This window comes from Perognathus longimembris, chromosome 1, assembly GCF_023159225.1.
Source record: "Perognathus longimembris pacificus isolate PPM17 chromosome 1, ASM2315922v1, whole genome shotgun sequence".
Taxonomy (NCBI): domain Eukaryota; kingdom Metazoa; phylum Chordata; class Mammalia; order Rodentia; family Heteromyidae; genus Perognathus; species Perognathus longimembris.
Window position 1 is genome coordinate 55706547 of NC_063161.1, and position 13835 is coordinate 55720381.

The 13835-nt window shown below is 44.9% G+C and overlaps 1 protein-coding gene across 5 annotated transcripts in view; it reads right to left on the bottom strand.

Moving 5' to 3' along the window:
• Window positions 1-13835, bottom strand: part of Pfkm (phosphofructokinase, muscle) — a 43713-nt gene that overhangs the window by 3646 nt on the left and 26232 nt on the right. For all 5 annotated transcript variants that reach the window (XM_048365562.1, XM_048365535.1, XM_048365543.1 and 2 more), the window contains 15 exons: window positions 13725-13802; window positions 11708-11897; window positions 11313-11478; window positions 10022-10066; window positions 9494-9602; window positions 9029-9124; window positions 8589-8681; window positions 7561-7686; window positions 6442-6506; window positions 5705-5768; window positions 4157-4306; window positions 3436-3506; window positions 2778-2865; window positions 2539-2691; window positions 1635-1799 (listed from right to left, as the gene is read on the bottom strand). In XM_048365562.1, the coding sequence (XP_048221519.1) occupies window positions 1635-1799; window positions 2539-2691; window positions 2778-2865; window positions 3436-3506; window positions 4157-4306; window positions 5705-5768; window positions 6442-6506; window positions 7561-7686; window positions 8589-8681; window positions 9029-9124; window positions 9494-9602; window positions 10022-10066; window positions 11313-11478; window positions 11708-11897; window positions 13725-13802 (1659 nt within the window). The remainder of the gene's footprint in view (window positions 1-1634; window positions 1800-2538; window positions 2692-2777; window positions 2866-3435; window positions 3507-4156; window positions 4307-5704; window positions 5769-6441; window positions 6507-7560; window positions 7687-8588; window positions 8682-9028; window positions 9125-9493; window positions 9603-10021; window positions 10067-11312; window positions 11479-11707; window positions 11898-13724; window positions 13803-13835) is intronic.

Genomic DNA, 13835 nt, shown 5'->3' on the forward strand with positions numbered 1-13835 from the left:
AACCACCAAAGAGCTCAACGTGGAACTGTGGTTCAAGTGGTAGCGCACAAGCCTTGAATGAAAAAGCTAAGTAACAGAACCTAGGCCTTGAGATCAAACCCTAGTACCAGCACCAAAAAACAGAGGTAAGTGGGTACAGATGAAAGTTGTTTGCATTCTCAAGCTTGCCCTATGCCTGTAATCCACTTGGAAGGCTAAGATCTGAGGATTACAGCTTGAAGCCATGCAGGGAAGGAAAGACTGTGAGACTCTTGTTTCTAGTTAACCAGCAAAAGGCTGGAATTGGAGCTGTTGCTCAAGTAACTCATGCCAGCCTTGAGTGAAAAAACTCAGGGACAGCACCCAGGCCTTGAGTTCAAGCCTAAGTCCTTTAAAGAAATATAGTGTAGGGGGCTGGGGATATGGCCTAGTGGCAAGAGTGCTTGCCTCGTATATATGAGGCCTTGGGTTCAATTCCCCAGCACCACATATACAGAAAATGGCCAGAAGTGGTGCTGTGGCTCAAGTGGCAAAGTGCTAGCATTGAGCAAAAAGAAGTCAGGGACAGTGCTCAGGCCCTGAGTCCAGTCCCCAGAACTGGTCAAAAAAAAAAACAACAAAAAAGAAATATAGTGTAAGCTGGGTGCCAGGGGTTCACACCTGTAATCCTAGCTACTATTCTAGCTGAGATCTGAGATCACAGTTTGAAGCCAGTCCAGGCAAGAAAGTCTGTGAAACTTTTATCTTCAATTAACCACTAAAAAGCCAGACTCAAGTGGTAGAGTGAAAGTGTAGTGCAGACTGGAATTTACACAAAGGCCTGAGATGAAACTTGTAGAGATAAAAGAGGGAGCATTAGAGTCAAGAACAGTAGCCATCAGGTATCAGCCTTCATCTCTCTCTGATCTCCTTGTCCACGAGATTCTAGTTCTCTTTGCCTCAGAAGGCTGAATCTGCTCACAAATTCAGTTTTTAAGTGGGCTGATGGCATGAAAAGCAGTGATTCATTCAGAGAGAATATGTTCTTTCATTTGAGCTTTGAGTTGGATGTGAAAAAGGCAAACTCCCACCTTCCACTTTTTGGAAAGGGCTGGCTAGGAACCTAGATTGGGGAGTTCCCTCAGCCTGCTGTTAAGCCTCTATCCTGCAGCTCTCTTCTTTTCCAGTGGAATCTGGAAAAGTGAGATTTTTATGATCTCTCAGTGAAATTTGAGTCAGAGATCTACCACAGAGGTAAAGCTGTCTCCTTTGAGACTGGGTTCATAGCAACCAGAATCTAGAGGTGGAAAAATCACTTCCTCATGCAGAGAAACTATCTGCTCGCTGAGGAGTTTAGGAAAGTTATTTTTTTAGGCTCCCTAAACCTTTCTTTCCTCCAATGTAGAGATTTTTTCACATGTCTGTTGTGAAAATGGGAAACTGCTCATAAATATGGGCATGGCACAAACCATCAAACAAAATGAGTATTCCAACAACAGTAGCTACAGTCATTTGTAAGAGAGTGCACTGAAGAATGCCTGCCAGGAGCCCTCCTAGTCTTGGAAGGGCTCTAGGGCAGATCTTCACTTCCCAGAGTTCTAGTCACTGTGGGGACAGCTAGGAGGACAGACTGGAACAAGGGAGAGATACTCAGGTATGTTCAGGTGGCCATTTACCTGCAGGTCTCTAATAGTGAAGGGCTCCTCAAAAATATAGGCAGCATCGGCCCCAGCTGCCAGTCCAGCCATAGTGGCCAGATAGCCGCAGTAGCCACCCATAGTCTCGATGATAAACACTCGACGCTTGGTGCCAGCTGCAGACTGCTTGATGCGGTCACATGTCTGCAAAGTCAGAAAGACAGGGGCAGGGGTCTGCTTGTGATTCTTGGCTTTACTTTTGCTCTTGACATTCACTTAATTCTATGGCTATATCTTCCCAGGTCAGCAGGACCTCTAGACTTCCTCAAATTTTTTGCATTCAGGTGGTTGCATTCTCCAAGTACACATAGAACTTCTTTCCTAGAAAGGAAGCTATGTCTGTCATTAGTGGTGGGCTCTCCCAAGGCTCAGAGGAGGGCAGCAATGTTGTTGCTGCTCAGAGTAGGGCAACTGAGCTGTATGACTGCAGAAGAAAAATGGTAACTGATGCATCTATAGATGGGGAGAATGAATACTATTAAAATCTGTATAATGCCCCATGCCTGTAATCCTTGCTACTTGGGAGGCTGAGATCTGAGGATTACAGTTTGAAGCCATCCAGGGAAGGGAAGACTGTAATACTCTTGTCTCTAATTAACCAGCAAAAGGCTGAAGCTGTTACTCAAGTGGTTTAGTGCCAGCCTTGAGTGAAAAAGCTCAAGGACAGCACCTAGGCCCTGAGTTTAAGCCCCTGGGCCAACACACACACATACACACACACACACACAGTCTATATAGATGCCTGACTTTTAAGAAACATTTTTCAAATACTGCTTCTTGTATATTACCAAAGAATATGGTCCTGGTCACTTGCCAGGACCACAATCTGCCCAGAGAGTCTAGTCCTAGCCAATAGGGATGGGAAGCAATGGCAGGCTCTCACCGTGCAGATGGTGTTGAGTGCCGTGTCAGCGCCAATGCTGAAGTCTGAGCCAGGAACATTGTTAGAGACTGTGGCAGGAATGACCACAAACGGGATGCAGAGCTCATCAAACAGCTTCCTGCCCTCCATAAGCTCCAGGCCCCCTGTGTATGCCTAAGAAGGAAAGAGGAAGGATCTGGTATACGAAGAGATGGGGAGATGGGTGGCAAAGAGGGAGAAATGGTGGTGGGGACACTCACCTCAAATCCCCCAATGATGACAAGGCCTTGAATGTTAAACTTAGTTATGTTGGCACTAATCTGTTCCAAGTTCTTCTTGGGTAGAGTCCTAGTTTGACCAGCGGCAGTGAGCAGGAAGTGGGAATTTGGAGAAGAAACAGCAAAATTGAAGGAGAGAAAAGTTAGAATTTTTTTTTGGAGTGGGGTACCAGTACTGGGCTTTGAATGCAGTATCGGGACACTCTCTCTTAGCTTTTTCTCTCAAATCTGATGCCCTACCACTTGAGCTACATATACCACTACTTTGGGAGTTTTGCTAGTTAACTGGAGATTAGAGTTTCATGGATTTTTCTGCCCAGGCTAGCTTTGAACCTCAATCCTCGGACCTTAGCCTCTTGAGTAGTTGGGACTACAGGTGTGAGCCACCAGTACCCAGTTCATTTACAATTCATTGACTTGTTTCCCCTACCCTCTTTCACACTGTCACCCCATATTTGGGCTATACATAACATGTGGTGGGCAAGTGAGTCCATACTCCCAGAAGCCACTATGAGCTTGAGGCTAGACTCAGATCACAGAAGTGGTAGAAGCAAGCCCTGACCTACTGGACTGATGTCCACATTCAAGGGATTAATGTAAAGGGATGACCAGAAGGAGTTTCTTCTATAATGCCACTTACCTTTTAGTGCCAAGTTTGGAACCACCTTGGCCAGTCCATCCCCCAACATAGCTCCAGCCGGCTTCCTCTATCTGCAAGGAAAAAAGCCACATAATTCTGCATTGTGGCTGGAGCACCAGGAAGCCTGTGTGGGACTGATGCCACCTCTTGACCTCTGATCCTATCCCAAGATACCCTTGGTTAGAAGAAGACCACCAGATCTTGGCTTTTACTCACTTACTACTTTTATTGTTTATTCAAAAACATGATGCAGGCTGGGAATGTGGCTTAGCAGTAGAGTGCTTGCCTAGCATGCATGAAGCCCTGGGTTCAATTCCTCAGTACCACATAAACAAAAAAAGCCAGAAGTGGCATTGTGGCTCAAGAGGTAGAGTGCTAGCCTTGAGCAAAAAGAAGCCAGGGACAGTGCCCAGACCCTGAGTTCAAGCCCCAGGACTGGCAAAAACAAAACAAAACAAAAAAAGACATGATGCATCTACTTAAGCCAGGCTGTATGCTGAGCTTTCGAGTGGAGAATTAAATGAGAGGATATTGGTAAAAATTAATTCCAGTGGTTCCTGCCTATTCCTACTGAGCTAAAATTCAATATTTATTTCTCCTTAGACCTCTAGGCAGGAGAAAGGTGGTAGTTTGAGGCAGGGAGGCAAGGACAACAGATCTGACACTTCTGCTACACTGATCTTCCCTAAGATCGCCCATTGGCTCTTTTGAGTTCACGTACCTGACCCTTGGCCAGGCCCTCAAAGCCATCGTGTACGACCAGCACTCGGTTGCCCTGGATAAGGCCAATCCTCACAGTGGAGCGAACGGCAGCATTCATGCCTGCAGCTGGGGCCCCCACGTTCATCACAGCCACTGTGTGCAAACCACCCTGTACAGAAGAGAGCAGAGGGGGCAAAGGACAGACATCCCCACAGGGGTGAGGGTGGAGGAGTCAGCAAGAAAGGCAAAACTATGAGCCCTTCCTGTGAGAGGTCAGAAATCAAGACATCTGCCTATGACAATACCCACATCTCCTCAACCTATAGAAACAAAATTCTTTACCATAGACAGCAAATAAAGCCACTGTTTCAAATCCCAGATGCTATCATTATATATAAAAGGAGCCCTTCCAGAGCAGTATTCCCTAAGACTCTTGGACTGCCTGCAACCCAATCTCTCTGGGTAACTTGCTTAATAGCACATTCCTGGCCCCTGCCACAGATCTGAGTCCTCTCTGAGGGAAGGACATAAGATCTAAGTTTAATAAGTAACTCTGAGCTGGGTGCCAATGGCTCATGCCTTTAATCCTAGCTACATAGGAGGTTGAGATCTGAGGATCATAGTTTGAAGCCAGCCCAGGCAGAAAAGTCCATGAGACTCTGATCTCCAATTAACAACAACAACAACAAAAAGCCAGAAGTGACACTGTGGCTCAAGTGGTAGCATGCTAACCTTGAGCAGAAAAGCTCAGGAAAAGCACCCAGGCCCTAAGTTCAAGCCCCAGGATCAGCACAAAAAAAAATACATAAATAAGTAAATAAGCAACCCAGATAATTCTATATATAGTAAATATAAAGAACCATTATCCTAATAGAAAGAGTAGATGTGACTATTATCAAAGAAAAGCTCTCTTCCTAGAATGTATGTGATAAGGTCTGTAAAGGCAACTTTTCTTTTCATTTAGCAAGTATTTATTGTGTTATTTACATGCTAGGCATTGTGCTAAAAACCTGGGACATGTCACTTCATGGATCTTACATTCTACCAAGAAAAGCTAGACAATATTGCAATATTGCACACAAACACATTATTTAAGACATTAAGTGGTTAAAGTAAATAGTATAGTCTAGCAGGTAGGGAAGTATCAGGAGGTAGGGATTGGGATGATATAGGATGGGACATCTGACAAAATGGTGCCAATAGGCCTTAATGAGATTGAGAGTAGAGGAAATACAGTAGACCCAGTAGATAATGCAGGTTTAGTTCCTGACCATTGCAATAAATTGCTTATCATCATCATAATAAAAACTCTTTTCTATTCTTTGCATACTACCTTACTAGCCTTGAGTGGGTATGAGTTTTGAGTTAAGGATACTCAGGAACCACCAAAAACACAGGGCTTTTATCTGGAGTGGCTAAGTAAAAGTCATCATAATTGAGTCACTCAGCACAGAAGAATAGGGTGGGGACAAAGATGGTGGCAAGGCATTGCATGGACTGGATAACACTTAATAAAGAGAGAATGGGGAAGGGAGAGGATCGAGGAGGGTGGGAAAATCACCAGTACCTTAGAAACTGGGGGTCTGACGTGTGCTAGAAGCTTGTATACCTCCCAGTTGTTCATAAAGCTCCTGTAAAAAGTACGGAGAAAGAGAGAGGGGTGTCTTCAGGCCATTCCTTATTGCCACTAGTCCTGAGGATCCTGACAGGAAGTTTGGTCTCAGAGTGAAGTTTCACAGGGGCCATCCATTCATCCAACACTTTCTGAGCACACTTCTCCCAGGCCCTGTGCTTTAGCACAAGAGATAGCCCTGTGACTAGAGAAATTTTCCATCTAGTTGAGGTTCACACTAGAAATAACTGAATGTAAAAGGTTCATCACAAAGAGAGCATCCTTGAGAGGAACTAAGCTTTCAGATTACAACTAATTTTCTTGGGGAAGAAATTGTTGCAGAGGCAATAAAGAAGCTCATATTTGAGCTATATCTGGCTTTGTCTGGAGCTATGAAGATTATATGGCTTGGCTTCCTTCTTGTTTCTAATTTCTTTTCTTTCTTTCTTTTTTTTCTGCCAGTCCTGGGGCTTGAACTCATAGCCTGGGTGCTGTCTCTGAGCTTCTTTTCCTCAAGGCCAGCACTCTTCCACTTGAGTCACAGCACCACTTTGGGTTTTTTTATGTATGTGGTACTAAGGAATTGAACCCAGAGCCTCATGCATGCCAGGCAAGCACTCTACCACTAAGCCACCTTCCCAGCCCCTGGTTTCTAATTTCTATAGCTAGCAAGTTTCTGGTAATTTCCTCACCGGCCTCTCAGCTTCATGGCTTCATCAAATCTCTTCTCATCCATGGCTTTGGTTACGTCTTTGGTCTGAGGGAGGAGCACAGCAACAGTTATGATCCTGACCAGAATTCTCCACAGCTGGATCTCATTCCATAGTCGTCATCTCTAGACTTGGGACTGGATCCTGTACCCTGCACCCATCTTTTTCCCCTGAAAATTTCCTGAGTAATGAGCAGCAACAGAAAAGGGCTAAATCAACACTCTACTTTTTAGCATTCTGGGCAGAGTGGAGGAATGCTCACAGATGAAGAGAGCATCTTCACACCTATGTCCACATCATAGCCAGGTCCCCAGCCTCCAAATGACTGAGTAAATAGAAAGATCTTAAAGATAACCTAGAGGAAAGAGAAAGTGACCTCTGCCATTTGCTGCTTGAGCATGGATTCTGGTCTACAAATTAGAGCTTTTGAAATTTTGGAGATGAGTCTTAAGCACATTTGTAAGTTGTTGGGAACTTCAGAGTCTTAGAGCAAAGCAGACCCCAACATGGAAGCATTCAGGATAGCCCCAACAATCAGACCTGACATCCTAGCTTCCAGCTAGAATGTTTGTGGAATCAAAGAAGTGATTCTTCCAAATTAAAAGTCACTATTTCCTGAGCACTCAACATCAGATCCTTTACATCTTCTATCCCGTCTATAGTAACCCTTATGGTGAGCATTAGTAACCCCACATTGGTTTAGAGAAACACCCAAGATCAGTATCACCTGAGAACAAAAACTACCCAGGCATAACTGAATAACATCCCCCTGTTTTTAACACAATTAGGAGTGATACTGTATTTCTATTCCAATAAAGACATGGTAGGAGAGTTTGAGGTTGGATATTAAGATATTGGGTCTCATTACTAGAAAGGATGTAGAATTTCCCATCTTCCTTAGGAATGCTTTGTAGCTGAAGAAACAGGCTTAGTAGAGAGGTTCCAGCTCCTACATTATAGGGGTTGCATCCTATTGTATTCTTTCCCCCATGTGTCTCTTCCTATGCCATTCTGCCTATAGAAGTTGGTATCATATCTGGCTCCATCAACTCCCATTCTGGGGGTGAAACTGTTGAGAAGGGGATTGGAACCAGTACTTACCACCTGGACACACTCCATGAGGGGCAGGCGCACAGCCTGGTTTCCAGAGAGGCTCACCACACAGGCTGGAGTGTCTGGAGTCCCTTCCAAAAGTGCCATCACTGCTTCTACACCCATCCTGCTGCCCTGCGGGAGCCCAGGGAGTAGAAACAATCTAGATCAGGCTGAATATCTGGCTCAGCCTACAAAGCCAGATATATAAAGTCTTCCCAAATTAGAGTTGAGATCATATTTAAGGATTGTACCCAAGAACTTACTGGGCTTTAACTCCCCACCCAGATTTAATGTGAAGTTTAATGACTCTATCTTCTTGCCATCAGAACCCTAGGATTCTAGTTGGTTGCAGAGAAACATGTTGAGTAGAATAATCAATAAGACTTCTGAGAGGGCTGGGAATATGGCCTAGTGGCAAGAGTGCTTGCCTCCTATACATGAAGCCCTAGGTTTGATTCCTCAGCACTACATATATAGAAAACCACCAGAAGTGGCGCTGTGGCTCAAGTGGCAAAGTGCTAGCCTTGAGCAAAAAGAAGCTAGGGACAGTGCTCAGGCCCTGAGTCCAAGGCCCAGGACTGGCAAAAAAAAAAAAAAAAAAAAGACTGCTGAGATTTAAGAATATTTCCCTCTTAGGATTAGAAGCATAGCTCAAGTGCAAGGCTCTGAGTTCAAATCCAGTACTACCAAAAAGAAAAAAAAGAATATTTCCTTCTTTATGATAAAACAAGGAAGTAGATTGCCTCTCTTTCCAATAAAGTGGGATAAAAGGAATCAAGCTGAGTGTCTAAGACTAGAAATCATTTCCTTGATGCAAAGAGCACTAGGATATCAGTCCTCAGTATTAGGAGAGCCATCATTTCTGCAACAGAAGAAAATCCCCAAATATATGGGAATGGGTCAAGGCCATTACATCTAGATGTGGGTGGCAAGGCAGCACGGATCAGTGATGGAAACCCTATCCTGCTGGCCCAGGATAGCAGGGTTGGTTGGTGGGTTTGAGGGTTTGAGTGCTGCGGAACTCTGTGACTTACCAGGATCCGGTCAAAGGCTGATGGTGTTCCACCCCGCTGCACATGCCCCAGAACAGTGACTCGGGTGTCATAGCCCAGACGCTGTACCACCAGCTGGAAGGAGCAAGAAAAGGACACACAGACTCAAGGAGAGGAAGCAAGGAGATGCTGAGGCAAGCCACAGGTGGCCCAGACTTGTCTTGTAATAGTGGACAACAGAGGACAGGAACCTAGAGATGTACAGAAGCACCAGGAAGAAATACATTGTCAGAAGACTCAGAAACTATGAAGGGAACAGGCTAGGGCACTGACATTGCTAAGCCCTATCTAATGTTGTTGTTGTTGTTGTTTTTTAAATTATCTTTAAGTAGTTATACAAAGGAGTTGTCATTTAACAAAGCAGTTTTAAATATAAATGATGAACAACACCCCTTTCAACCTTCTCAAGCATCCATACTAACATTCTTTATGTCTTCTGAGGTGATCGGTTTCCCGTTCTTGTCGATTGCACCCTCAGCCACAATGATGATGTTGAGACGGGAACCACGGGTCCTTGTCTGGTCAAAAACACAAGGGAATGTGGTCAAAACTGATGATCAGAAATGGATCATCAGTGGAATAAGATGTGGATAAGAAATCATAATGTAAAGTCATCAATGGAATAGGATTATAGGATGAGGGAATTTTTTTTTTTTTTGCCAGTCCTGGGGCTTGAACTCAGGGCCTGAGCACTGTTCCTGGCTTCTTTTTGCTTAAGGCTAGCACTCTACCACTTGAGCCACAGCGCCACTTCTCACTTTTCCTCCGTATGTGGTGCTGAGGAATTGAACCCAAGGCTTCATGTATGTGAGGCAAGCACTCTACCACTAGGCCATATTCCCAGCCCTTGTTTTTGTTTTTTAAGGGGCAAAATAAAGTGTCAGTACCTCAGTGAGCCGGCGACAAAGGTGTTCTTCCCAGTCATCATCTGGTGGACATTCGGGAATAAAAACCCAGTCAGCCCCACAGGAGAGAGAGGTGACAAGGGCCAGGTATCTGAGAGGAGAATCAGAAATATATTCTACAAAGAGCCTCACCATACCCAGAAAGGTCTCCTTGTCTCCATAGCTGGTGAAATGCATGGTCATCTGACAGTTCATTCTTGTAAATGGGCATGGGCCTGTCAATGAGATGCTTTCCACGAAGAACACTTAGGATTCATGTTCACTTGCTCCAAGGGCTTCCCCACTCAGGGAATATCCATCTTTTTATACTGCTTGTGTGCCTAAGTATGTACCCACAAGTAGATGCAGGTAAGGAAGGAAGGTGGAAAAGAGGCAGGGAAAGGGGGTTACATGGCCTAGAACATGTATACCTCCAGGTCTGAAAGCATGAGGAACTTCTCTGAGCTCTCTGGGAAGAGGAAAGGGCCAATTCTGTATCTATGTAATAAATGTGTCAGGATGGGATCTTACCCACAGTGGCGACCCATCACTTCTAACACAAATGTCCTCTGGTGGCTGCAAGAGAAAGACATAAGGCTTACATAGTCCTCTTGTTGTTATGACCAAGTTCAATTTGCCGATGACATCTAGACAACTTAACCTCTGGGAGATGCATTTATGCTGTTAGTCCCTTGGCAAATTTCCTTAGAAACCAAGAAGACCTAGAGAAAATACTTTATCCACTAGCTGTCCTTTCTAGAACTAATAAATCACAGTGGTAAGAGGTGATAGTATGGAAGCTCCATTTCCTAAAAGGACAGGTCACAAGAGGGAAGGGGAGTGCCAGGTACTAGTAGATCATACCTGTAATCCTCACTTATCAGGAGGCTAAGATCTGTGGATCTTGGTTGGAGCCAGACAGGGCACGAAAGTCTATGAGACTCTTATTATCTCTAACCATGAAAAAGGCTGGGAGTGAGTTGGACACCAGTGGCTCTCACCTGTAATCCTAGCTACTCAGGGAGCTGAGCTCTGAGGATCACAGTTTGAAGTCAGCCCAGGTAGAAAAGCCTGTGAGACTCTGATTGCCAATTAACCACCAAAAGAAGCTGGAAGTGGAGCTGTGGCTCAAGTGGTAGAATACTAGCCTTGAGTGAAAAAGCTCAGGGACAAAACCCAGGCCCTGAGTACAAGCCCTAGGACTAGCGCACGCACACGCGTGCATGTGTGCGCGCACACACACACAACTGAACATGGTGGCATAGCTCAAATGGTAGAGCACCAGCTTTGAGTGGAAAAAGCCAAGAAGAGTGAGAGGACTTGAATTCGGTACCAGAAAAAATTATCAAAGAGGGAAAGGGAGGAAGGAAAAGAATGTGATAAGGGGACTAAACTGAGGGCAATCATGAAGATTAACCTGGGGTAAACAGTTACCTGACTGTCCTCCCATCCTCTTATGCAGCCTCCCCTAACTCATATGTGCTTATCTCTGAGCAGTGGTGCTCATGCACTTACAGTCTCTGTGTAACACAGCTGGAAAGAATGCAGGTTTGGACTCCCTGGATCTGGCTCCATCAGATCACTAACCATTCAGAAGATCACAGGTACTCAGGCCCTCAGTTATATGGTTGGACAATGGGCGGAGAGCAGTAGCAGAAAACAAATCTTATAGCATTTGGGGAACAGTGCAGCTTCATGCTTTAGGGATAATCCAGTTAGAAAAACTACTCATCACTCTAGCTCTAATGTTTCCATTTTCAGTAAAGTCTCTTCTGTCCCACCTGTCGCCCTCCTCCACCGCCACCCTCCAAAGCCCCCTTACCTCTGAGCAGTGGTGGTGATGGCATCTACAATCTCTACAATCCGGTGCAGAGCAGAGTCGGTGCCAATGGTCATATCAGTGCCACAGAAGTCATTGTCAATTGAGCCAACCAGACCCACAATGTTTAGGAAGCTGGACTTTGAAGCCTCCTCAGCTGTGATCTTTCCTACAATGAGAAGCAAACCAGAAGCTACTGAGTGAGGTACCTGGAATGCAAATCCAGCAGCACATTACTAGAAAGAAAAGAAAGGCAGCCATTTAAGCAGCAACAGAGAAAGGAGGACAGGACTGTTAGTGTCTGGATAACCTTGTTTACCAATGGGAGGTAAGCAACACACACACACACACACACACACACACACACACACACAATACTGATATAAATGATGTCTCACCAGCTTTCTGGAGGTCATTCAACAAGTCACTCCACTCAGAACGGAAAGTATCAGCGCCCGTGAGGCTGCCATCACCCCCAATGACACACAGGTTGGTGATCCCACGTTTCACCAGGTTGTGAGCAGCTCGGAGTCGTCCCTCTCGTTCCCGGAAGTCCTTGCACCGGGCACTTCCAATCACTGTGCCTCCCTTTAGGGAGAAGTAGAATCAACTCCTCAGGAGACACATCCAAATGTGGACTACACATGCTAAGCTTTCCATTACCATTCCAACACTGTAATGAAGTGACAGAATCATGTGATTCTACAGGAAGTTCCTGGATCTCCCTACATTTTTTGCCTCTTCCAAAGGAAAGATATACGGCTGGCTAGGGGCCAGCAGGGCCATTCCTATACTTCGCTATATAGCCTATAAGACTACTAAGCTCAGCCACTTCATTGAAGATATTTTTGGATAGCACTGCTTGAATTCAAGGGCTCAAGAGCATGAAATAGGCACTCTGCCACTTGAGGCCCCAGCCCTTGTACTTTTGATGCTTTCTCAATAGGGCCTCACAGTTTTTCCCAGACTGATGTTAGACTGATGATGATCCTCCCACCTTCACCTCTTGAGTAACCTACCATGCCCAGCCTCGTTGAAGATTTCATCACCAAAGCGATGGTTTTCAAAGAGAGTACAGGAGGGCTGGGGATATAGCCTAGTGGCAAGAGTGCCTGCCTCGGATACACGAGGCCCTAGGTTCGATTCCCCAGCACCACATATACAGAAAACGGCCAGAAGCGGCGCTGTGGCTCAAGTGGCAGAGTGCTAGCCTTGAGCGGGAAGAAGCCAGGGACAGTGCTCAGGCCCTGAGTCCAAGGCCCAGGACTGGCCAAAAAAAAAAAGAGAGTACAGGAATGCACAGTGTTAGAACTATCTCCGTATTTCACATTTTAGAAGTAAAGGAAGTAGAAATACAGTCTTTGAAAATTTCCCTAGTGGTCTCACATGATTAGATTGTATCCAAACTGTCATTAGGAATTCATCTCAGTGTGCATGGTCATATTTTTTCCTCTCTAACACATTGAGATTTTAACTAAGATGATCACACACTTAATTTTTTACCCTTAGCTCCTAGGGACCTACAATGCTAGGAGTAGGAACCACAATACCCAGGTATTCATAGGAAAAACAAAAATAAAAATAAAAAACAGTTCTGTGGGTAAAAGCTTTAACTTCCCAAAGACTTATAAATAGCCCACAAGAGATGAGGAGAGTTAAGGTGTTCACAAATCATGTAAGCTTCAGGTCATTCATAATTTTGGGGTACGGTGTGAATTACTTGTATAGAGACTGCACGAGGCACTGTACATTAATAAATTTTTCCCATGGGTTTTTAGGGGATCTTGATGAACAATGAGGATAATAATGATACTAATGTAATTTATAAGTTTTTCAGTTTATCAGCAAATGACTACATTCCTACTAAGTTAGCCCACAATGGATACATTAGTAAATAGAGCTTAGAACAACATGGAATACTAAGTAGCATAAAGATAGAGATTTGAAAAATCAGTAAATTGCATTTTTTTTAAAGATTCTAAAAGGCTGGCTTTGTTTCCTCTTCCCTTGGTCTGGTTTTGAGTCATCTCAATCTCATCATATGAGGAGTGACAGATTTTAGCTCTGCTCCTGGCCTCGGTCCTCCAGTAAGGTTATTTTCAGGGCCAGACCTTCCCCGTGACCCCACAGTGAGACTTGTTTATCATGTGCCAGTTCCAAAAGTCTTGCCTATGACCTTTCCATAAAGTGCAAACTATCCTGTGACCATCCTCCTCCCATCCCTTTCTCCAACGCCCCCCCCCCCCCGCCTGCCCAAACCAGAGTGATGTTTTCAAACACAGAGTAAAGGGCAAATATAAGCTCTTCTCTTATCACAGACACTCATCACATCAAAGCACATGGCAGGGAATTTGGAAGACCAGGAGTCCAAGTCGGAATGGGACAAATATAGTTCAGGAGTCCTCTGGAACATACCAGCTGAAGCATCATGGACACACTCTCCCAGGTGGCCTCCCTGATATGCTCGCCGCCATCCACCAGGCCTTGGTAACCCTGTGGGGAACGTTACATCTCTTTAACTTCCAT